Raw genomic sequence first — 25,032 nt, 5'->3', positions numbered from 1 at the left:
GACTCGACCTCCGCCAAGGCAGTCGCCTGTGTGGAGGGACGAGAAGGACCAGGGGAGTGACACAAAGCCCTCCACCAGCCTCGGCCCAGTATACAACAGAGGTGGTCCGGCTAGCCATGCGGCGGCGCCAGGGCCGACCCAACCTCCGACTCGCCCTCCGACGAGGCAGCCGCCTGCGTGGAGGGACGGGAAAGTCCCGGAGGAGGGCGAGGGGTTCGCGCCCAGCCTCGACCCGGAGCGGGACGAGGAGAGTCCATCGACCCCTGTGGCGCCGCCCGGTCCAGCAGCTGCCGGCGCCGTAGCGGCGTAACCTCGGCCTTAGACACCTTGTCAAGGGACCGAGAGGGGCTCGGGGATGCGACCCGAGCCCCGGCGACTTCACGCAAAACCACAGGAACGCCCGCGGGAGTTTGCGACGAGGCAGAGACACCGTGGTGTGAAGGAGGGACCCCAGAGGAGCCTCACCCCAACAGCACCACATCCTCCAAGCCTGGATCCGAGCCACCGGCGGCGCCGCGGAAGGCCCCGCGCAAGGCAAGGAAACCGCTGACGCCCCAGGAGGGGAAGGAGACGCCAGCGAGGCCTGCAAAGCCGCCGCGTATGTGTTCATCTGGACTCTCGACGCTCCGTCACCGGGAAACGGTGGGTAGGAGGACACGCGGGGCCGCATCACCCGCGGAAAGTCCACACCCCCAGCAGGCCGAAACCCGGCCCCCGGGGACAAAATGCAACACTTACCCACCAGTGAGCGACGCTCTCGCGACATCAGGTAAGGGCGATGACGACCACGGCCATATCTGAAGCCGTCTGCCAAGGCTGGTTGAGAGGGAGGAGGCCGACCTGGAGAGACGCGCCGAGAGAAGTTTCATTCGGCGCTCCCACCACAACTTTGGCTTCAACTGTTGGCACGCCTCACAATCCATGTTACGTGATTCTCCCCCAAACACCACATACAAATGCGATGAGGGTCCGTCGCCAACATAAGACGGCCACACGACGTGCAAGCTTTGAAGCCAGAAGGCATTCGCACACTGTTCCACCAAGAGAAGGACAATGATGAAGAAAAAAGGGTCCAAAACAGGCCCGTAGCCAGACTGGATCCGCGTTGCACGCGGAAAAGGAAAAAACTGACGTAGGGGCGCCGGGGTGGGGCTTATGTGACCTCGCTGACGTCATGTATGCGGACGACGCCTAGGCGGAGTCGCGTGGTGTTGCCCCGCCCCCTGGCATGCAGGGATGCTGTGGCAAAAAGTTACTGGATCCAGTCTCATGCCTGGGGATAATTCTATGGGAAGGAATCTGCGGCTAGTAGTCTCTATCAGATACCAAAAGTGAGCTGCACAGTTAGTTCTATTTTGATTTCTCTGATGGAAATGCCAAAAAGAGTTCTTTAAATAAAAAATGCTGCATAGTTCAATGATGTCACAATGAGGGCAAAGTCTTGGGTTTGTATTCTGGACAGAAGATTGCTTGGGTGGAAGTCACTTCTATGGTCTTCAGGACTAATGGAGAAGATGCAGATACTATTTCAGCCTGGGCCATTTTGATTGCCAAAGACTGTATACGAGAGCTGCAAAAAATTCAAGAAATTTCCTTGACCAGTTAATCAAAAAGGCATTGCCTAGAAAGCCATGTTCTGGATGTCCAGAGGCTAAGTTCTGGCATTTCACATTTTCAACTAAGCAAACAAGTTTACCTGAGAGAGAAAAAAATCTGATTTTCTTCACAGTGTCTGCTTGCCAGGTCTGCTTGAGTGTTGTACATCCCTCCGGATGTAGCACCTGGCTGACTAGGCTTTTGACAAAGCCATTTTCAGATCACTTCAGCTTCCAAGGAAAAGATATTGGGAATCATGATCTGTCCCACTTATTTGTTTGAATTAGCAGTGTCTTCTCATTTAAGGTAATCAGACATGTCAGATGTTCAGCCCTGATAGAATTTTCAGAGGTCCAAGATGTACTCATCAGTCTATCACTGAATCTGTTGAAACATAACCCCTTTCAACAAGTTTGATTGCACCACCAAGGGAACTTTGGTTTTGTTGCCACGTTTAGGAGAAAGTGGTCTTCCCTATAGCCTTTCTTCTGGGTCTACTGATCCTACAGATGTTGTAGAGGTCTTGTATGCAATCTGGCACTGGGAAACAATGAACATAGAGCAACCAATCGACCATAGGAGGGAAGAAACCTGGCTAACTGCATGTTTTTGTATTTGGAGGATTTAAAGACATTTCTGAAATGAGGACACTATCCTTAAGGAATGAATATGCTACTTACCAGTATGCATCTGTTCTTGGCATGTAGGGCTGCTGACATTCATATCTGTGCATAGATCGCCGCCTAGTGTTGGGTCCGGATGTTTGCACGTTGTGGTCCTGGAAGAGTCTTCGAAGTATCCTGAGATAGGTGACTCCTCCCCTGGACTACAGTGCGCATGGGCATCCTCTCCATCCTCAGATTGTTTTTCGCCATTGTGGCAGTGATGGAGTAGATACAGAAAGTGATGACCATGCTATACAGTAATTCTGAGAGCTGCAGCTGCTACAGGCGCCGGGGAGGAGGGTGGGCGATATGAATGTCAGCAGCCCTACATGCCAAGAACAGATGCATACTGGTAAGTAGCATATTCAGTTCGAGGCATGTGGGCTGCTGAATTCATATCTGTGCATAGAATACATAGCAGTACCTCCGATTAGCGGCGGCTACCAGTGCCAGCTGCAGCGGTCTGAAAAAGAGTTTTGAGAACAGCCTGTCCTACAGCTGCCTGCTGTTTTGAGTGTACATCTACGCAGTAGTGTTTGGTAAATGTATGTATAGTGGACCATGTGGCTGCTCTACATATTTCCTGTAAAGGAATGTTTCCCAGGAAAGCCATGGACGCCCCTAACTTACGTGTTGAGTGGGCTCGTGGGGGAATCGTTAATGTGCGTTTAGCCTTTTGATAGCAAATTTGAATACATTTAACGATCCATCTGGCTATACCTGCTTTGGAAATGGCGTTGCCCTTGTGCTGTGGAGAAAAGGCAACGAAAAGTTGTTTTGTCTTCCTAAAGACCTTAGTTCTGTCTATATAGTACATGAGGGCTCTCCTTACATCTAGTGTATGGAGCATTCTCTCTGCTACATTCTGTGGATTTTGAAAGAAAACAGGCAGTTCAATAGTTTGATTCATGTGGAACTGCGATATTACTTTGGGCATGAATTTGGGGTTGGTACGTAGTACGACCCTGTTTGCATAAACCTGTATGAATGGCTCTTGAATGGTTAGTGCCTGGAGTTCACTAACTCTTCTTAATGAGGTGATCGCCACTAGGAAAGCTACTTTCCAGGTGAGGAATTGAATCTCACATGAGTGGAGAGGTTCGAAGGGTGGACCCATCAGTCGGGTGAGGACCAAGTTGAGGTTCCACACCGGTGCTGGTGGGTGTCTTGGGGGAATTACTTGTTTAAGTCCCTCCAAGAAAGCTTTGATGGCAGGCACTCTGAATAAAGAGAGGTGCTGCCTGTTCTGGAGATAGGCTGCTATTGCGGTCAAGTGGACACGTATTGAGGTGTATGCCAGATTGCATCGGTATAGGTGTAAGAGGTAACAGATTATATTTTTAATGGATGCGTCTAGCGGGTTAATGTCATTGTTGTTGCAATAAATGACAAACCTCTTCCATTTAGCTGCATTGCAAGCCCTGGTAGTGGGTCTCCTGGCCTCTTTAATGATGTCCATACAGTCAGGTGGCAGGTTTAGGTAGTCAAACTCTAGGATTTCAGGAGCCAGATTGCCAGGTTCAGCTGTTGCGGATCTGGGTGCTGAATTTCTCCATGGTTCTGCGTCAAAAGCGCGGGTTTGATCCGCAGCCTTTGATGCGGCACCACAGAAAGTTCCAGAAAGGTTGTGTACCATGGCTGGCGTGCCCATGTTGGAGCAACCAGGATGAGTGTCAGTGAGTGCTGTCGCAGTTTGCGTGCCACCAGCGGTATCAATGGCGCTGGGGGAAAAGCGTACGCAAATCTGCCGGACCAGTTCATCCATATCGCATTGCCCTGCGACTGTGGATGTGGGAACCTGGCAGCAAAGCTTTGGCATTTTCCGTTTTCGCTTGTCGCGAATAGGTCTATTTCTGGATGACCCCACTGCTGGAAGTACGGTTGGAGTACTGATGGGTGTAACTCCCACTCGTGCATTTGGTGGCTGTGTCTGCTGAGCAGATCCAGCATCTGGTTGTCCTTGCCTGGGAGGTGTTCCGCCATGAGGAATATGTTCCTCTGAATGGCCCACTTCCACATGCTCTGAGCCAGATGAGACAACTGTGGAGAGTGTGTTCCTCCCTGCTTCTGTATGTAGTACATGGCAGTCATGTTGTCCGTCCGGATCAACACGACCTTGTTGCACAGTTGTACTTTGAATGCCTTCATGGCTAGGAAGATTGCCAACAGTTCCAGAAGGTTGATGTGCATCTTCTTTTGTTGTGTTGTCCATAGTCCCTGCACTGTGTAATTGAGTACATGAGCTCCCCATCCCTGGAGAGACGCGTCCGCTGTCAGTATTATTTGGGGAACAGGCTCTTGGAACGGTCGGCCTTTGCAAAGGTTTTGTGGATTCCACCAATGCAGAGAGTTGTATGCCCGACCGCTCACCAACACTAGGTCTTTCAACTGTCCTTGAGCCCGATTCCACTGATGTGCTAAGCACTCCTGAAGTGGGCGCATATGTAGTCTCGCGTGTGGGACTATGAAAATGCAGGAGGCCATCATGCCTATCAACTGCATGAACACTCGCGCAGGAAGGGAGTGTTGGGGTTTGAACTTGGAAATCAGCATTTGCATGCTGCTGATCCTCACTAAATTTGGCTGAGCTGTGGCTGACAGAGTGTTTATGGTCGCACCTAGGTACTGTTGTACGTGTGCGGGTTGAAGATGTGATTTTGGGTAATTTAGTGAGAATCCCAGACTGTGAAGGAGCTGAATGGTGCGGGACATGTGGCTGGCACATTGCTGGGCTGACTTTGCCTGAACAAGCCAGTCGTCCAGGTAAGGGTAGACGTGAATGTGTTGCCTCCGTAGATGTGCAGCCACAGTAGCTAGGCACTTTGTGAAAACTCTGGGTGCTGTTGTTACTCCGAAGGGGAGGACTTTGAATTGATAGTGCTGACCCTGAATGGTGAACCGGAGATATTTTCTGTGTGACGGGTGTATGGGTATGTGGAAATACGCATCTTTGAGGTCCAGCGTGGCTAGGAAATCTCCCTGTCTGAGGAGTGGGAGAACCTGCTGCAGGGTGAGCATGTGAAAATGCTCTGAGAGAATGTAGTGGTTGAGGGGTCTCAGGTCTAGAATAGGTCTGAGTGACCCGTCCTTTTTTGGTATTAAGAAGTACAGAGAGTACACCCCTGTTCCCTGCTGGTGTACGGGCACGACCTCTATTGCGCCTTTTTGCAGCATACTTAGCACCTCCTGCTGTAATAACGCTAAGTGCTCTGAGGACATAGGACAGTGCCTTGGTGGTATGGTGGGTGGAGTGGCGGTTAATTCGAGACAGTAACCGTGTTGGATAACATCTTTGACCCACCTGTCTGTGGTGATGGAATTCCACGTGGACAGGAACCGCTGGAGTCTCCCCCCGACAGGTGTTATGTGGTCGGGGGGGAAGGGAGAGGGCATCACTGTTTGTTCTTGGGGGAGGACCTGGTATTGCCGTAACCACGTCCTCTGCCCTTGGTGCTGGAGCAACGATATCCACCTCGGGTGTTTTTATCGTAGGAACCCTGTGTGCCCCCTTTATTGTAGGTTTGTTGTGCTCCCTGTCCTCTACCTGCACCTCCATTTCCGGGGCGACGAAAGGAGCCACTACGAAAAGTCTGCGTTTGCAGAGCCCCCATTGACTTCGCAGTGTCCGTGTCTTTTTTTATCTTTTCTAAGGTGGGGTCAACCTCCGGTCCAAATAAGTAGTCGGGGTTGACCGGCTGATTGAGGATGTTATTTTGGACTTCCAGTTTGAATCCGGAGATTCGTAACCAGGCGTGTCGTCGTAGCATAACGCTAGTGTTTATTGCCCTTGCAGCTGTGTCTGCGGCATCCAGTGCACACTTGATGGATGAGTTTGTGAGCAGTTGTCCCTCCCTGATGAGGAGCTCCGCTGCCTCTTTGTACTCCTCTGGCAGGTGTTGGAGTAGGGTCTCTAATGTGTCATAGTGTGAACGGTCGTAGCGAGCTAGGAGGGCCTGTGTATTGGCGATGCGCCATATGTTTGCTGCCTGGGCTGCAATCCGTTTGCCAGAGGTTTCTAGAACCTTGGACTCTTTGTCCGGGGGAGGAGCATCACCAGTTGTCTGCGAGTGTGCTCGTTTGCGAGCATTGGCAACTACAATGGAGTCCAGAGGCAACTGGCTCCTAATGTACGTGGGGTCCCCAGGTGCGGGTTTGTATTTTTTCTCGATCCTGGGGTTTATGACCCGTGCCCTGGTGGTTTCTTTGAAAATGTCCTTTGCTGGCTTTAGGACACCCTTTAACATGGGCAGAGTTTTAACAGTCCTCTCTGAGGATGCGAAAGTGTCCACCAAGAAATCATCCTCGATAGTGTCTGAGTGGAGTTGCACTCCATGATTGGCTGCGGCACGTTCAATGAGGGCGTTGAATGCAGCAGTGTCCTCTGTGGGGGACGTTTTTGCGCCATAAAGTTGCGTGTCCTGTGTATCCAGGGCGGCACCAGGCTCTACGGGGTCATCCCAGACCTGATCAGGGTCTTGCTGGCCCTCAGGGTCCATGTCTTCGGGGTAGATGGTGTCGTCACCCATGTAGTCCTCCACTGCAGCCGTGTCGGAGTGCGTTGGAGAGAATGATGGATCTGTGTAAGAGGTGTGGATGCGTTCATAAAGAACTGGTTCCGATTCCGCCGGCATTTTTTGTTTTAGCGGGATCCTATAAGAGTCCAAAGCGTGCCCTGAAGTTATCTTCCGCTTTTGGAGCATAAGCCTGCCGGTGTCGGCGTCGATGAAGTGGGACGGCGATGTCCCAGTAGTCGAGTGTTCGGTAGATGGGGACCTTGTCTGTGTGACGCGTGTTCTGATTTCGAACATTTTCGGCGCCGTTGATGGCGGCAGACCAAAGGTGATGTTGGCCGGTGCCGAAGGTGCCTTCTGTGCCCGTTTCGGTTCGGAGCCCGACGGGGTCTGGAGGGCTGCTTTTTCCCTGATGCGTTTCAAGGACGCTGCCACTTGTTGCACCTGGAACGCTGATGGTTCTTTGGCGCCGATAGGTTCCGTATCGGCAGGCGTGGTCTTCTTCGAAGTCACCGGGTCATCGAGCCGATGAGGGGTAGGAGCCGACGACGGCGTCGATGAATGTACCTTAGTCGCTGCCTTCGAGGTGGATAGCGATGCAGTGGCCATTTGCACCTTGATTGCCGGTGCCGATTTTTTCGGTGCCGGGGGCCTCGGCGCTTTGACGGTACCGATAGATTTCCTTTTTGGGTCGGCGACGACATCGGCTGCAGCGAGTTCGGCACCGAAGTCCCGTTTGGTGCGGTCGGAGCCGACGGGTTTGGCTGGCGTCGAAGGTGTGGTGGTCCTCGAGCCGACCAGTGTCAGTTTCACTTTCGGTTTCTGTTGAACCAGTGCGATGAGTGGTTTCGGTTTCGTGGTAGGGAAACCAGTCTTTTTAGGTGACAATGGCTCTTGCTGAATGTCCGTGGCCGGGCCAGAGGGCGGGGCCGAGGAACTGCGGGATTGGTCTTGGGTAAGGCCCGAAGGCGATCCCTCGACCGGAGCCGTCGACTGACCCATTGGGATATCCTCCATTTGGACGGGTAGGCCTTGCTCCTCACCGGAGCTACCTTCGGCCCCTAAGGCCTCATCGTAGTCTCCTACCTCATCGTCGGCTTCTTCCCTGTGAAAAAGCTCTTATTCGACATCTTCCGATCGGGAACCGTGTTCGGAAGTGGGGCTGGAGGGTGTATTTTCCACGCTTTCGACATCTTCGTCCTCGGTGCTGAAGATGTTGGCCGGCGCCGCTTGCTGCGCTTCCAGTCGCGCGGCTCGTCGATTCCGTAGAGTCTTCTTGGATCGGAATCGGGCACAGGCCATGCATTTCGATTCGTCATGATCCGGTGAGAGGCATTTGTTACACACCGGGTGGACGTCGATATGGGGGTATTTGGCGTGGCAAACAGGACACCGCTTGAATGGTGTCATCAATTCCATCGTCGAAGTTCGGTCGATGTTCGGATTGAATGGATCCGAAAAGTTGTTAAAAACGCGAAACTAGTCTGTAACTGTCGATACCGATCGGAAACAGTACCGTCGAAAACTAAAGGCCTTTTGGCCTGAAACTAGATTTCCTAACTTGAGTCAAGATAAGCACATCCGAACCCAATGGCGGAAAAAAACAATCTGAGGATGGAGAGGATGCCCATGCGCACTGTAGTCCAGGGGAGGAGTCACCTATCTCAGGATACTTCGAAGACTCTTCCAGGACAACAACATGCAAACATCCGGACCCAACACTAGGCGGCGATCTATGCACAGATATGAATTCAGCAGCCCACATGCCTCGAACACACTCTTCCTTGTTTTTTATCGATAGTTACTCCTAGGTACCTGCTGAATAAACTGAGGTGGATTTGGTCAGATCGATGGATAAACCTAATTGATTCAGCAGGGAGGTTTTGTGACAGTCCTGTAACTGGCTTTTATAAACTAACAGACCCGTTGAACAAGTTACTTACCTTCGGTAACGATGTATCTGTAAGAAACATTAGTTAGTTAGATTCCTCACCTTAGAATATCCCCAGGCGTCAGACTGGATCCGGAAGATTTTTCGTCAGCAATACCCCTTGCGCGTCGCTAGGCGTCGTCTGCGGCTCCACGTCCGTCGTCGGCGTCGTGCGCCGGAAGGACGTCGTCGGAGTACTTAGACGCCGCCCTCGCGCGCTGACGTCAGTTCTTGTACATAGCTTTCCGCGCCAGGAACACAGAGCCATGCAAAGACCGACACTGGTGCCAAAAATAAAATCTAGGGGCCTGAAAAGGATAACCTTAACCCTAGATGTCAGTTCGCAGAACGGGGAGGATGGGTGGGTCGGTGAGGAATCTAACTAACTAATGTTTCTTACAGATACATCGTTACCGAAGGTAAGTAACTTGTTCATCTGAAAGAAACACGTTAGTTAGATTCCTCACCTTAGAATAGATACCCAAGCAATACCATCCCCGGTGGTGGGTCTGCGAACCAAGATCACACCAGAAAGTCCTGGAGGACAGAACGGCCAAAGAAGCCATCCCTCCGGACTTGGCTGTCAAGGCAATAATGCCTGGCAAACGTGTGTAGCGAAGCCCACGTCGCCGCCTGACAGATGTCCTGCAAAGGGACACCCCGTCCCAAAGCAGCAGTAGCCGCTGTGGCCTGAGTAGAATGGACGCGCAGCCCAACAGGAGGGTCCTTTTTTGCCAAGGAATAACAAATTTTGATGCACAAAACGACCCACCGAGAGATGGTCCGTTTGTGCACAGCTTTCCCCTTCTTCGCACCCACGTATCCAACGAAAAGTTGGTCGTCCACCCGGAACTGCTTTGTGCAGTCCAGATAAAAGGAGAGCGCACGTTTTGGGTCCAGACGGTGGAGCCTCTCTTCCTCTTTGGAAGGATGCGGAGGCGGAAAGAAGGTGGGCAAGGTGACAGACTGCCCAAGATGAAAGGGGGTCACCACTTTCGGAAGAAAGGAGGGACGAGGCGGAAGGACAACCTTGTCCGGATGAACAGAGAGAAAAGGAGGTTTTGAAGATAAAGCCTGGAGCTCACTCACCCGTCTAGCCGAGGTGATGGCTACCAGAAAAGCGTTCTTAAGCGTCAGCAGACGAAGAGGACAATTATGAAGAGGCTCAAAGGGAGCGCACATTAAAAATGTGAGAACAAGATTCAAGTCCCACTGAGGCATTACAAAAGGGACAGGAGGGAACGTGTGAGTAATGCCTTTTAGAAAGCGTGTAACTACAGGGGACTTGAAAAGAGAAGGCTGATCAGGAAGCCGCAAGAAGGCAGAGATGGCAGCAAGATAACCTTTCAAGGTGCCCAGGGCAGAGCCCTGCCGGGCCAAAGAAAGAAGAAAGAGGAGAACCTCAGAAAGAGGGGCGGAAAGGGGATCCACAGCCTTTGCTGTGCACCATGCCACAAATTTGTTCCACCGGCAGGCGTATACCGTCTTTGTGGAGGGACACCTGGCTGCCAGAATGACATCACAGACTTCAGGAGGCAAGTCAAATGGCATCAACTGCCGCCGCTCAATCTCCACGCATGGAGGTGGAGGCTGGACAGGTTCGGGTGGAGGACCGTCCCCTGCTGCTGCGACAGAAGATCCTCCCGAAGGTGCAGACGTATCGGAGGATCGGTCAACATACTGAGTAGCTCGGGATACCAGTACCTTCGTGCCCAATCCGGAGCCACCAAGGTGACTTGGGCCCGGTCGTGCCTGATCTTCTTCAGCACTCTGGGCAGAAGTGGTATAGGCGGAAAGGCGTACAACAGACCGCAACTCCACTCGTGACGAAAAGCGTCGCCGAGCGGGTGCCGCCTTGGAAATTCCAACGCGCAGAACTGCTGACATTGCGCGTTCTCTTCGATGGCGAATAGATCCAACCAAGGCTCTCCCCACTGCTGAAAGAGACCTTGCGCCACCTCGGAGTTCAGACGCCATTCGTGATCCATCATGCACCAGCGGCTGAGTTAGTCTGCTCTGGCGTTCAGAGAGCCCGCCAGATGTTGAACCACTAGGGTGACGCCCTGGTGTTCTAGCCACGTCCAGAGGCGCAGAGCCTCCTGACAAAGGGTCCACGACCCCACCCCGCCCTGTTTGTTGCAATACCACATGGCGGTGGTGTTGTCCGTGAACACCTGCACGACACTTCCCCTGACAGAGGGAAGGAAGGCTTTCAGTGCAAGTCGGATCGCTCTCAACTCCAACAGGTTGATGTGGAGACGAGACTCCGCCGGAGACCAGAGGCCTCTGATCTCCGCCTCTCCCATATGGCCACCCCATCCCAGGAGGGACGCATCCGTCACTACGACATGCTCCGGTTGGGGAAGGGAGAGGCTCTTGCACGTGACCCAATCGCGGTCCGTGAGACACCACTGCAACTGCTGTGCAGTGCCCTCCGAGATCAAGACATGGTCGGACAGGTTGCCGTGATGCTGGGCCCACTGAAACTTCAGGTCCCACTGCAGAGCCCGCATGCGCCGTCTGGCGTGATGCACTAGTAGGATGCAGGAGGCCATCAGCCCCAGAAGCCGCAACACTAGCCTGACCGAAACCCAGGATAGAGGCCGAAAGATGGGAATCAGGGCCTGAATATCCCGGACCCGCTGTTCCAGTGGATGGACCCGGAACTGCGCCGAATCGAGAACCGCTCCGATGAAGAGGAGCTTCTGAGAGGGACTCAGGTGTGACTTCGGCACGTTGATGGAAAACCCCAGCAAATGCAGGAGATCCGCCGTAGCCTGGAGGTGGGAGACGACTGCCTGGGGCGAGCCCGCCTTCAACAACCAGTCGACGAGATGGGGGAAGACTGGAACCCCTGATCTGCGCAGATGAGCTGCGACCACCGCCATCACTTTCGTGAACACCCGAGGGGCACTGGTAAGGCCGAAGGGGAGCACGGTAAACTGAAAGTGCTCCTGACCCACCGTGAACCGCAGGTAACGCCGCTGGGCCGGCAGGACGGGGACGTGGAAATATGCGTCCTGCAAGTCCAACGCTACCATCCAGTCTCCAGGGTCTAGGGCAGCTAGAACCTGAGCCAAAGTTAACATCTTGAACCTCTCCTTCCGGAGGAAGGCATTGACGTCCCGGAGGTCCAAGATAGGGCGTAGGCCCCCTTTGCCCTTCTTGGGAACCAGAAAGTAGTGGGAATAACAACCACGACCTACTTCTGGGCTCGGAACGCACTCGACGGCCCCCTTGGCCAAGAGGGCCGAAACTTCCTGCGGTGGCATGGCTGGAGGGGTCGTCTCGAAGGGGAGGGAGTAGCCCCTGCGGACGATTTTCAGCACCCACCTGTCCGATGTGATGGACCGCCAGTGGAGCAGGTGATGGCGAACTCTGCCGCCCACTGGCGTGGAATGGGCCTGAAAGCTCGGACTAGGAAGGCTTTGAGGCGGATGCTGCCGGGGTGGATGTGGGCTGACCGCGTCGTCCTCCAGAACCGCCTCGGCGGAAACCACGTCCGCGACCGCGCGCAGGTTGGTTCTGCGCCTGGTGGCTAGGCATACGTGAGGAGGCACCCCTTCCTTGGCCACGAAAGGGGCGAAAAGCGGAAGTTAGCGACCGCGGGGCCAAGAGGCCCAAGGACTTGGCCGTAGCACGGGAGTCCTTAAAGCGATTCACCGCACTGTCCGCTTTCTCACCAAAAAGGCGAGTGCCATCAAAGGGCATGTCCATGAGTGCGCTCTGGACATCACCCGAAAAGGACGTGGACCGCAGCCAGGCGTGACGTCTAAGCGCCACCGTGGTAGAAATCTCCCTACCCAGCGAGTCCGTAGTGTCAAGCCCACATCGGATAGCATGTCGTGCTGCATCCCTCCCATCGGCCAGAGCCTGGGTAAGTCGTGTCTGGACCTCCTCCGGACACAGGGGCAGCACGTCCTCCACCGTATCCCACAGAGAGTGGGAATAACGGTCCAAGAGACAGGCGGTGTTCAAGGACCGCAGGCCCAAACTAAGGGAGGAGAACAGCTTCTTGCCAAACTGTTCCAGTCTCTTGGAATCCCGGTCCGGCGGAGCGGTCGGGAAGGAGGATTGGGAGGTAGAAGCCTGGATAACCAGGCTCTCGGGGGTAGGGTGTTGGGACAGAAAACTGGGGTCGCCCGGAGCAGGGCGGTGGCGCCTGGCGACGTTCCTGTCCACAAGAGGAACTGTGGAGGGCTTGGACCAGGTGCCCTGCAGAACGTCAATGAGGGCCTCATTGAATTGCAGCAGAGGCTCAGTGGAGCTTGCTGCAGACTGAAGCACCTCAGTGAGGACGTTAGTCCTCACAGCCACGGCAGGCAGCTCGAGCCCAAGAGCTGCGGCCGCCTTGCGCAGCACCACAGAGAAAGCAGCACCCTCCTCCGAAGCCACAGTCGGAGGAGAGATGAATCCAGTGTCTGGAGAGGTATCCAGACCACTGGCCTCCCCCAGTTCATCTGCCCAGTCCTGTGACAGCTGAGCCTGAACGGCCATAGGGTCCTCGGACCCCTCCCATTCGCCTCCGTCATCCGAGTCCTGGTAAACAGGAGGAAGGTGCGGAGCCGGACGATAGACATAATGTGTCTCCAGCGGCGTCCATCGACGCCGCAACGGCGCCGGGTCCGGACCGGGGCTGAAGTGGGGCACGACGCCGAGCAGAGCCGGCGTCGGAGGTGGAACGGGTGTCGACGCCGGCGGAGGAGGCGTGACGAGGTCGACCGGCGTCGGCGGGGACTTGGGAACGGGTTCCTCGGGCACTTGCGGCGTCGAGGCCGGAGCCGTCGACGGCGCCGGGGCCGGAGCCGCCGGCAGGCAAGGTTGCCCAGTCGGGTCCGCGGGGCCCGAAGGCGCGCCAGCGGGCATCGATGGCGGAGCCAGGTTCCTCATGGCCGAGAGGAAGGCACTGACTTCCGCCAGCGTCGCGTCAGTCCCAGGGACCGGCGGGTATGGGGACTTGCGCGGCGCCTGCGGCACCGCTGGAGCCGCGAGGGTTGAACCACCCTGACCCTCGGCCGAGTCGCGCGACCGGCGAGGGGAGTCCGAAGAGCGGTGTCGCCTCTTGGACTTATTGGAGTGCTTCGACTTACCCGAAGACTTGGAGCCAGACGATCGATGACGACGTCGGCTGCGGCTCCGCGACCGATCCTTGGACCTCCTCCTGGACCGGGATCGAGAGGGTCGCGGAGCCGAGTGGCGAAGCTCGAGAAGCTTACGGGACCGCTCCCGTCTAGCCTTCGAGGTCAGGGCCTTGCAGTCCGAACACGACTCCGCGTCGTGGTCGAGGCCCAAACAGTAAAGGCACCGGCGGTGATGGTCCGTAACCGACATCAAGCGGTTGCAGTCAGCACAGGCTTTAAAACCAGGCATCCTACCGGCACCGGAGTCGAGACAAGATCAAAAAGGATTAAAAAAAACGTAGTCAAAAAAGACAAAAAGGGGTAGCTCTCCCGGATCTGCGCTTACTCGCGCGGAAAAAAGAATAACTGACGTCAGCGCGCGAGGGCGGTGTAGGAGAGTAGGGTCTGCTTTCTATGTTCACCCCCACTTTTTGCTTTTGCTTTACTGGTTTTCGACTTAGATGTGGCTGTGGGCCTGCTAATCAGACCCACAGCCCTGCTGTTCTCTCTCTAAATTAATACTATGTACTTTAGGTACATAACCCATTTGGATAGGATCACCTTATTGGCCCCTGTACAGTGTACCCTAGGTACCCAGGGCATAGGTGTACCCTAGGCCTACCAGGGGCTGCAGCATGTATTATGCCACCCCTGGCCTGGCCTTCCATTTTGACACAACTGGCTGATCACTCAGCTGGGGCAAGGTCGTGTAATCACCCCTTGCTTAGGTGTAGTATTCCTATACCTAACTTACATATAGACACATGTGTACCTATCAGTCACACCTATGGCAGGCCTTAACAATCCTGGAGGCAGAGTGCTTGGTAACATGTGAGATGGTGCTCTAGCATGAGCTAAGCCTGTCTGCAGCTTTCGGAACCAAGTCCTTATAGCTGTTCTATGATATAGCCTACCATATACTCTTAAGGTGCCTTATAAGCTTAGACGGTTATGGTAACTATGGTTTGGCTTTATCGAAACATGTCGTGTAAGGTGTCTAACACTTTGGAATAATACCCCCATACCATTTCTGGACATGAGGATATTATTCCCCCCTTCTAGAGGGAAAGACATGTTAAAATCATACTTCACTGTTAGCCTCTGACCAAAGCCTCAGCATCACAAAATGGATGCTGCTGCCACGACACAAGTCTGACCTCCTGCAGCTGGGAGTGATCCCAGCCAGGGAGGCCTGGACAATAGGTTTCCTGCTTGGGGAGGTGCTAGCACCTCCCCAGACAGCCTTTAGTGTATTGGGGCAGGGTGGGCTGAAAGGAATGAGACATGCCTGGGGCACACAAGGTGTTCCTTGCATAGTCCAGTTCAAACCGGCGCTGGGGCACTCCAGCCCCAGCTCTGGCACGAAACTGGACAAAGGGAAGTGGGTGTAACCACCCCCTCCCAGGTCCCACCCATAAGGCGTGACCTAGCAGGTATCCCAGCCCCCCAGATTAGTGTAAGAGTGGGAGTTGGGCCTCAAGACTTTAGATTATCCTGAACCTGCAACTTGAACAGAAACTCTGGACCTTCGACATTCGACGAAAGAAGAAGACTGAAGAGTCTCCCTTGTGGCCAAGGAGTGGCTACCCTGTGCAAACAGGCACCATCAAGAGACTACCCTTTGCTTTGCCCACGTTCTACGAGGAACCGACTGCAGAGCCCGACCAGAGCCTTGACTTCCAGACTTCTCCGACCCTGATCCACATCCACAGCAGAGCTGAGATCCGTGGAGGCGACGAGCGACGTGGGACCGGCTACCTAGGAAAAGTGGCTAGTAACTTCAAGCGCAGCTTCTGAGGCACCCTCGAAGTTGTGCACCGGGGATTGAGAAGCCCCAACCCCAAGCACCATCTGCACCGAAGATCAGCCCCCCACACTCCACGAGTCCTGCGTGGGGCCCTTCTGCATTTTCCTGCTTGCCGCGTCTGTCCGGTTGCTTGCCCGCTGGCTAGTGGCCTTTGTGACGACGCACCCTGAAATCTTCTGCGCTGGTTTGGCTCCTCCAGACTGGCTCCCGCTTCTCTGCAAAGAAGAAGCACCCCAGACCTTCCTGGTCTGCACCAGAAGCAAGTCCTCCGTTCTTCGTGGGTTCCGCTTGCCAAGGCTTGGTGAGTCCTAGTCCAACTTCGACGCCGCCGACAGCAAGAGCCTTCGTGGGACAGCTCGCCTCCTGGTCCTGGTCTTCCTCGACGCTTCCTGGTCCTCCTGGCTGCAGCGACAAGCTTCACCTTCACCTGCAATCTTCACGACATCGCCTGGTTCCTTCCTGGTTCCACGTGGTCACTGGCTAGTGACCTTGACTCTGTCCCTTCTGCTTGCAGGTCTCCTCTCTTCTTGATCCCAGCCTTGGGATCCACCGGACACTTCACTGACTGCCTGTCAGCATCTTTCTTCAGGCATCCATAGGAGTCGACGACGAAAACCGACGCATCTTCACCCCTATGCACCCGCAGCCTGTGGGCTAGGTAACTTGGGTACTCCGGTGCTCATCAGGATAGTGACTATCCTAGTGTCTAGTTTTCCAGTCTCGACTTCCTAGCTACTCCGGAAGTGTCCTAAATCTATCGTTTTCTAAACTGTACTATTGCTAGTGACTTTTACGCATTACGCGTGAGTGTTTCCACTCTGCACACGAATCCCGTGGGCCTCCCACTCCCTAACTAACGCTAGTGTAGTGTAGCCCCAGCGATTCCCTAGGCCTATTCTATTTCCGTGACAGTGGTCCTTATACCACTTACTTAGTATATGGTTTGCGTGGCCCCTAGGGCCTAACTGTATTACTTACCTGTGTGACTTAATGTATGCTTAAATAAGACTGTGTTGTACTTACCTCTAATCTCATAAAGAGTGCTGAGGGTTTGACTAGAATAAATACACTTTATTTTATATATATATCGGTTGTGGTGTCCTTTCATTTGGTATTCAAGGGATTATATATGGTATCACAGCTGGCTTCACATGCCATTCAGAGTTTAGCCTAAGACTGCTCTTGTCCATGCTACCACTAGGATAGCTGGTCTATAAGGTTGACTTTACAACCAATCACCATAAGGGTATTTGGACTGATATAAGGTGTACACTAGAACTAGTGACATCATACATCAGGCCAACTTCTCACAGGCGGCGTCTAAGTACTCCGACGACGTCATTCCGGCGCACGACGCCGACGACGGACGCGGAGCCGCAGACGACGCCTAGCGACGCGCAAGGGGTATTTGCTGACGAAAAATCTTCCGGATCCAGTCTGACGCCTGTTTCTTTCAGATAAGGATATATGTTCCTTAGATCTGCAGCTACTACTACTGCCATACATACCAATGTTCTTTGTGCAGACTTAAAGAATGGCATAACTATGCACTGGCAATGCAACACCCGCCCTACATGCCATAGACCTTTATAGGCTTCCTTGCTATTACAATATGGAAACTTTTGTCCTGGAGGTCTACTACACACATCATATCTTCTGGTCACCGCTGGGTAAATATATGGTGAAAAGCGAGCACACAAACGTCTCTCTCTTGGTCTCACCTGCTGACTAGCTCCAGATTCAGACTTGGCCTTAACTCTCCATTAGGAGCCTTGCTTCAAAGCAGGAAGCAAATTGTAATTAATACCCACTTCCTCTTTCCGTAGACTCACTATTTCTATTGATTTTTTCTTTGAGAACTGTACCGGTTTCAGAAGACTCTTGGCTGCAGCCTTCGGTGCAATGTACATTGAAGGTAGCCTGAAACGAAGAACATAACCATCCCTTACGATATCTAGCACCCATTTGTCACTGGTTATGCATTGCCACTCGCTTAGATGGTAAGTTAAACATCTCAACTCCCCCCAAAATCGTAGAGACGTACGAAAGGTAGAACATGGCGCGTATTAGTTTTGACCCAGATGATGATTTCCCAGCAGAGCTGGACTGCAGAAAACATCCCCCTCCCCTCTATTTTATATGATTTTGTGAACACTGCCGATCCTGGTATTGCTGTGGTTGTTTCCCATAAGACCATTAAAATAATTAAAACCCTCAAGCTGATGTTGAAAACTTCCACCCCTTTTGTGCTTTGCTTTGAAGTACTACTCTGTCTCTTCTAGTCCAACAGCTTTTATAGTCTTGGCCTCTTGGCTTTATTCACTGCATTTCCTCAGCAGTGTGTGGACCAAAGAGTGAAAGCCCTGAGAAAAGCCTGGGTAATGATTTTTGTTTGCTGAGCCTCATTACTAAGAAATTCAAGTCTCAAACAGTAGAATCTTCTTATGTCCATGCAAAGAAGTACTGTGTTAAAGCTAGGTCGGCCAAATCAATAAAGGGACTAATGAGCTAATTAGACACAGCACCACCATTGTTTACCACATTGGGCACAAAGGGCTTAGTCCTCGGGTGAGCGACAAGTACTTTGAGGCTCACTGCCTTGATTGCTGTAAACACTAGCCTTCCCGGGAGGGAGGATGTGTGACCTCCTTCCTGCCCAGGCCTTTGTCTCCATCTTGGGGAAGTGCTAGCACATCCCATCGGACTTGAATTGTCTTGGCTCGTGAAAGCCCGCCAAGGCACTGGAGCACTAAACCTTAGGTGGGCACCCACTCAGGGTGGCACCTACGCTCACCCTCGACACGAGAATTGTTGGAGGTGAAAAAGCACAGTGTTTGACACCAAACATGACAATTCGGTCATTACATAATGGAGCTGGCTATCTGGGGTCTTCAAAACCAGGACACAGGGGCAAAAGAGGGCATGCAGGAATTTTTGGCTGCACTGTATCCATGATTACTCAAAATGTATGTGAGCTTGGAAGCACCTCTTGCAGGGACGTCATGAAACATTGTAATGTCATCTACAGGCAAAATGCTCACAGGAAAACCAGAGGGAGATATGAATGTTTAAGAAAAAGAAAAATCAGTGTCAAATGTCTGAATTGTCCCCATAAGGGGATGATGTAGGAGTTCCCCTTCTTTTTTTGGGGGGATGCAGAGTAGGAGACTTAGTTGTTAAAGGTACACTATCAGAACGTGATGCATATATTCACCAAATGTATTTTTTCATCTATTCATATTCTGCTCCTCAAGATTCTAAAACAATATGTGCGGATGTTACAACTCTATATTGATGTTGCATACTTCCACAAGCTGAACTATGCAAATGCCACAGTAGCAGTTGCAATGTACCTAGGGTGGTGCAGTGGGGGCGAAGGGCGGTATAAATAAAATGAATAAAAAATAAAATACACTTACCTTGAGAAATGAGGCAACGTCCTCTTCCACTGGTCGTTTCACTTCCAGTCAGGCTCCAAGGCGGGACCCAGCAAACTTCTCCACCCAATTCTGACGCTGCTCTCCACAGTATGAGAGCAGCACCAGGATTAACGGCAGCAGACTCACTCAGCGCTCTCAAGAGCATTGGAGGCCTGCGCTTTCTCTAACCCAGATGTCTTAGACATCTAGGTTAGAAAAGTTTAAAATACGCATTTCTGGCTGACCGTCACAAGACGGCCGGCCAAAGAGACATACGCATTTTAAAGCGCACAGCTCCCTGCTGCCACTCGGCAGCACTTGCCCTGCTCCGCCCTATCAATCAGTTCAGGACGGGTTGGTTGCTGGAAAATAAAAAGGTAATAAATCAACTTTGTTACCATTTTATTTTTCAGCTCTGGCCTGGAGATTTTCTTTGTGGGGCGACACTCCTCCAGTGAAACCGGGGAGAACTGCTCCTGCACAGTGGATGATCCTTGGATTCACCAACAATAATCCTTAGCTCAATCCTGGTAGTGTGGTAAAGCGCAGTCAGGTATATACTGGAGGAACATGTGCTAAGCATATTACAGCACCATTAGGATTCATAAGTAACAGACAACTCGAAAAATCAGAAACCAATTTAGAAAAATAAAGTATTTTTATATGATTATGGACACCAAAACGAACTTTGTATCATACATACAACCATAGTTGATTTTTAAAGCTTTCAAAAGTAGAAGCACTTTAGATCAAACTGGTGCATTGAAATGAATAGGGGAAAACACAGGTGACAATCGGTCACTTGCAGGGCGAGTTCTAATAAACCCTCGTGTGGATAAGGTCATGCAGGCCCAAAGATCAAGTCTTAAGAGTTGTTACTTTGTTACCTTGCCAAGAGAGTCTGGGTGCAGAAGTGACTTGGCTATCTTTGGTACTGAATGGGATCGGCAGGAGCTGTCAAACTAGCAGCACGTCACAAAACCACAGTTGGAAATGGAGTTCCACTCTACGCACGCAAAGTAGTGGCCTTTGAGGTCCTACGACCCGGTTTCAACAGCTGGATTTCTTCTACCTTGCCCGGCGGCTCCGGGTGCAGAGGACCTGGTAGCTGATAATCACCGGAGCAGGTCACGCCAAAGATACTTTTTCACACACTCGACAACTCCAACTTCAGGATGCAGGAACCCAGCAGCAGGGTCGTTGATGACCTCAGTCACTGTCAGGTGCTCTCGGGATGGAGATGACGTTCATGGGGTCGATCACTCTACTGGCGATCACCAAGCCTTGGCTGCAGCAAATAGAATCCCCAGTTACTTCGGCAGCTAAAGAGTGACAGGACTGGAGTAGCGGCTTGAAACTTGGTGAAAGCTTGGCTACCACTCTGGACTTGTAGGACACCACTTAGCTTCGGGCTCACTCTCGACAGGTCCAGCGGCTTGCAATTCTTGTTGCGCAGCATGTCGATTTTCCAGCAGCTTGCAGGGAACTGGACAAACCTTGGGAGTAAGCTTCGGTTTCTGGCATTCACTGAAGTCCCTCTTGCTGGGAGCAACAAGGTTTAGCCATGGAGAAATGTTGAACACATGGTTCCAGTATATGGTACAGAGAGTCCAAGGTCCTGCTTTAGGAGACGGCATTTTTGTGCCTCTTCTCGGATTCAAAGTCTGAACTGAGGTTCTGGTGACAGTGGAGCCTCTTAAATCCTAGTTTAGGGGGCATTAAGGGCATGAGGGACAGTGGCCAATGGGCTAATGTCCCTGCGACTAACCCACCCCTGTGATGATAACACCCTGTGTTTGCACATCACCTTTCTACCCAGAGTCCTCTACTTTAGGATCTTCCAACATGACAGAACCCTTTCTTGGCTCCTAGCTCACCCTAAAGGTGCGGTCATTCCATAATGGAGTTGGCTATCTGGGGTCTTCAAAACCAGGACACAGAGGCAAAAGAGGGCAGTAGCCAGCCCATGTTATTCTATTGACCGCCGGCCACTTACAGTAAAACCTTGCTTTACAAGGCTACTGTAGTGATATATATGTATAAACCCATATATTCACACCTTTAATAGAATACACCCTACCTCCTGCACTTAGGAGGACAACCTAAGAGTGACTTACCTACACTAAGGCAGTGATGAGGCTCTGCAGCACATGGTGTGTCACTCTCGAGCAGACAGGCTGGTCGTGCAGGGCTGCAATAGCAGACCTGCAGACATACTTTACCTAGGTCACATAGGGTAGACAATATAGTCCTGCAGCCCTACAGCCCTTGAACTGGCTACCACTGGTACCATATACTAGGGACTTACAAAGGGGCGAAGTACCTTGCAAATTGGGTGCGCCAATTCACATCACTTTTTAGGGGAAGGGCATGAGTCATGGGCCTGGTTAGCATGTCCCAGTGCACAATCAGAGCCAAAAACCAGCCTCTAGCAGTTATAATGGGGGCCAAATGTGTGGGATCATCTGCAAAGAAGCCCAATTTCTAACAATGAAAAAGCAGTGATTTACTGTTCCTTTGAAAATTCATATCTCCATGTGCGCAGTTGCGACTTACTTGAATTTCACTGTGTCCACGTCCCACTGCCAAAAACACACGGTGCCATCTGCACCAGTGGAGACCATGTATCTCACAGAATCTTTGGCCAAGGGACTAAACTAAAAGAAAACAGACAAGATTTATTTTAAAGAGACTCCATTTCACATTTATAGGACAAACATTTCAAGTATTTCCATAACTTTAAAAATCCAAACGATATTCTGATTTTAAAAATTGAATTCAGGAAACATACCAATTTGAAACAAAATAAAAGCAGTTACCTACTTTTTACAAAGGCTCTTTTAACCCAATATTTTTAAAATACAAACACCATTGGCCTTATCTTGACAGAGAGGCAGTGAAAACAGCACACCACCCATCCAAACAATTCCATGTCTGAAAATGAATATGCTACTTACCAGTATGCATCTGTTCTTGGCATGTAGGGCTGCTGACATTCATATCTGTGCATAGATCGCCGCCTAGTGTTGGGTCCGGATGTTTGCACGTTGTTGTCCTGGAAGAGTCTTCGAAGTATCCTGGGATAGGTGACTCCTCCCCTGGACTACAGTGCGCATGGGCATCCTCAGATTGTTTTTCGTCATTGTGGCAGTGATGGAGTAGATACAGAAAGTGATGACCATGCTTACAGTAATTCTGAGAGCTGCAGCTGCTACAGGCGCCGGGGAGGAGGGAGGGCGATATGAATGTCAGCAGCCCTACATGCCAAGAACAGATGCATACTGGTAAGTAGCATATTCAGTTCGAGGCATGTGGGCTGCTGAATTCATATCTGTGCATAGAATATATAGCAGTACCCCCTATTAGCGGCGGCTACCAGTGCCAGCTGCAGCGGTCTGAAAAAGAGTTTTGAGAACAGCCTGTCCTACAGCTGCCTGCTGTTTTGATTGCACATCTACACAATAGTGTTTGGTAAATGTGTGTGTAGTGGACCAGGTGGCTGCTCTACATATATCATGCAAAGGAATGTTTCCAAGGAAAGCCATGGAGGCCCTAACTTACGTGTTGAGTGGGCTCGTGGTGGAATCGTTAATGTGCGTTTAGCCTTTTGATAGCAAATTTGAATACATTTAACGATCTATCTGGCTATACCGGCTTTGGAGATAGCGTTACCTTTGTGGTGTGGGGCAAAGGCAACGAAAAGTTGTTTTGTTTTCCTAAAGACTTTAGTCCTGTCGATGTAGTACATGAGGGCTCTCTTTACATCCAGTGTATGGAGTGCTCTTTCTGCGACAGTTTGTGGGTTTTGAAAGAAAACAGGCAGTTCAATAGTTTGATTCATGTGGAACTGCGATATTACTTTGGGCATGAATTTGGGGTTGGTACGTAGTACGACCCTGTTGGCGTGAACCTGTATGAATGGCTCTTGAATGGTTAGTGCCTGGAGTTCACTAACTCTTCTTAAGGAAGTGATTGCCACTAGGAAAGCTACTTTCCAGGTGAGGAATTGAATCTCACATGAGTGGAGAGGTTCGAAGGGTGGACCCATCAGTCGGGTGAGGACCAGGTTGAGGTTCCACACCGGTGCTGGTGGGTGTCTTGGGGGAATTACTCGTTTAAGTCCCTCCAAGAAGGCTTTGATGGCAGGCACTTTGAATAAGGAGAGGTGCTGCCTGTTTGAGATAGGCTGATATTGCGGTCAAATGGACACGTATTGAGGTGTATGCCAGATTGCATCGGTACAGGTGTAGGAGGTAACAAATTATGTTTTGGATGGATGCGTCTAGCGGGTTAATGTCAGAATTATTGCAATAAATGACGAACCTTTTCCATTTGGCTGCATAGCAAGCCCTGGTAGTGGCTCTCCTGGCCTCCTTAATGATGTCCATACAGTCAGGTGGCAGGTTTAGGTAGCCAAACTCTAGGACTTCAGGAGCCAGATTGCCAGGTTCAGCTGTTGCGGATCTGGGTGCTGAATCTCTCCATGGTTCTGCGTCAAATGCGCGGGTTTGATCCGCAGTCTTTGATGGGGCACCACGGAAAGTTCGAGAAAGGTGGTGTACCATGGCTGGCGTGCCCACGTTGGAGCAACCAGGACGAGTGTTAGTGAGTGTTGTCTGAGTTTGCGAGCCACCAGCGGTATCAATGGTGCTGGGGGAAAAGCGTACGCAAATCTGCCGGTCCAGTTCATCCATATCGCATTGCCCTGCGACTGCGGATGTGGGAACCTGGCGGCAAAGCTTTGGCATTTTGCGTTTTCGCTTGTGGCGAATAGGTCTATCTCTGGGTGACCCCACTGCTGGAAGTACGGTTGGAGTACTGATGGGTGTAACTCCCACTCGTGCATCTGGTGGCTGTGTCTGCTGAGCAGATCCGCCATCTGGTTGTCTTTGCCGGGGAGGTGTTCCGCCATGAGGAACATGTTCCTCTGAATGGCCCACTTCCACATGCTCTGAGCCAGATGAGACAACTGTGGAGAGTGTGTTCCTCCCTGCTTCTGTATGTAGTACATGGCAGTCATGTTGTCCGTCCGGATCAACACGACTTTGTTGCACAAGTGTACTTTGAATGCCTTCATGGCTAGGAAGATTGCCATCAGTTCTAGAAGGTTGATGTGCATCTTCTTTTGTTGTGTTGTCCATAGTCCCTGCACTGTGTAATTGAGTACATGAGCTCCCCATCCCTGGAGAGACGCGTCCGCTGTCAGTATTATTTGTGGAACAGGCTCTTGGAACGGTCGGCCCTTGCAAAGGTTTTGTGGATTCCACCAATGCAGAGAGTTGTATGCCCGACCGCACACCAACACTAGGTCTTTTAGTTGCCCGTGAGCCTAAGTCCATTGACGTGCTAAGCACTCCTGAAGCGGGCGCATATGTAGTCTCGCGTGTGGGACTATGAAAATGCAGGAGGCCATCATGCCTATCAACTGCATGAACACTCGCGCGGGAAGGGAGTGTTGGGGTTTGAACTTGGAAATCAGCATTTGCATGCTGTTGATCCTCACTAAATTTGGCTGAGCCGTGGCTGCTAGAGTGTCTATGGTCGCACCCAGGTACTGTTGTACGTGTGCGGGTTGGAGATGTGATTTTGGGTAATTTAGTGAGAACCCCAGGCTGTGAAGGAGGTGAATGGTGCGGGACATGTGGCTGGCGCATTGCTGGGCTGACTTTGCCTGAACAAGCCAGTCGTCCAGGTAAGGGTAGACATGAATGTGTTGCCTCCGTAAATGTGCAGCCACTGTAGCTAGGCACTTTGTGAAGACCCTGGGCGCTGTTGTCACGCCGAAGGGAAGAACCTTGAATTGGTAGTGCTGCCCCTGAATAGTGAACCTGAGATATTTTCTGTGTGATGGGTGAATGGGTATGTGGAAATACGCATCTTTGAGGTATAGCGTGGCTAGGAAGTCTCCCTGTTTGAGCAGTGGGAGGACTTGTTGGAGGGTGAGCATGTGGAAATGCTCTGAGAGAATGTAGCGGTTGAGGGGT

General features: G+C 51.8%; 1 protein-coding gene across 3 annotated transcripts in view; it reads right to left on the bottom strand.

Annotated features, from left to right (window-relative positions):
* The window catches only part of BRWD1 (bromodomain and WD repeat domain containing 1), a 2,304,433-nt gene that overhangs the window by 1,859,615 nt on the left and 419,786 nt on the right, over nucleotides 1-25,032 (bottom strand). For all 3 annotated transcript variants that reach the window (XM_085621250.1, XM_085621251.1, XM_085621252.1), the window contains exon 9: nucleotides 21,605-21,705. In XM_085621250.1, the coding sequence (XP_085477376.1) occupies nucleotides 21,605-21,705 (101 nt within the window). The remainder of the gene's footprint in view (nucleotides 1-21,604; nucleotides 21,706-25,032) is intronic.

This window comes from Triturus cristatus, chromosome 8, assembly GCF_964204655.1.
Source record: "Triturus cristatus chromosome 8, aTriCri1.1, whole genome shotgun sequence".
Classification (NCBI taxonomy): domain Eukaryota; kingdom Metazoa; phylum Chordata; class Amphibia; order Caudata; family Salamandridae; genus Triturus; species Triturus cristatus.
The sequence above is the reverse complement of the archived record's forward strand: the minus strand, read 5'-3'. Positions and strand labels throughout refer to the sequence as shown.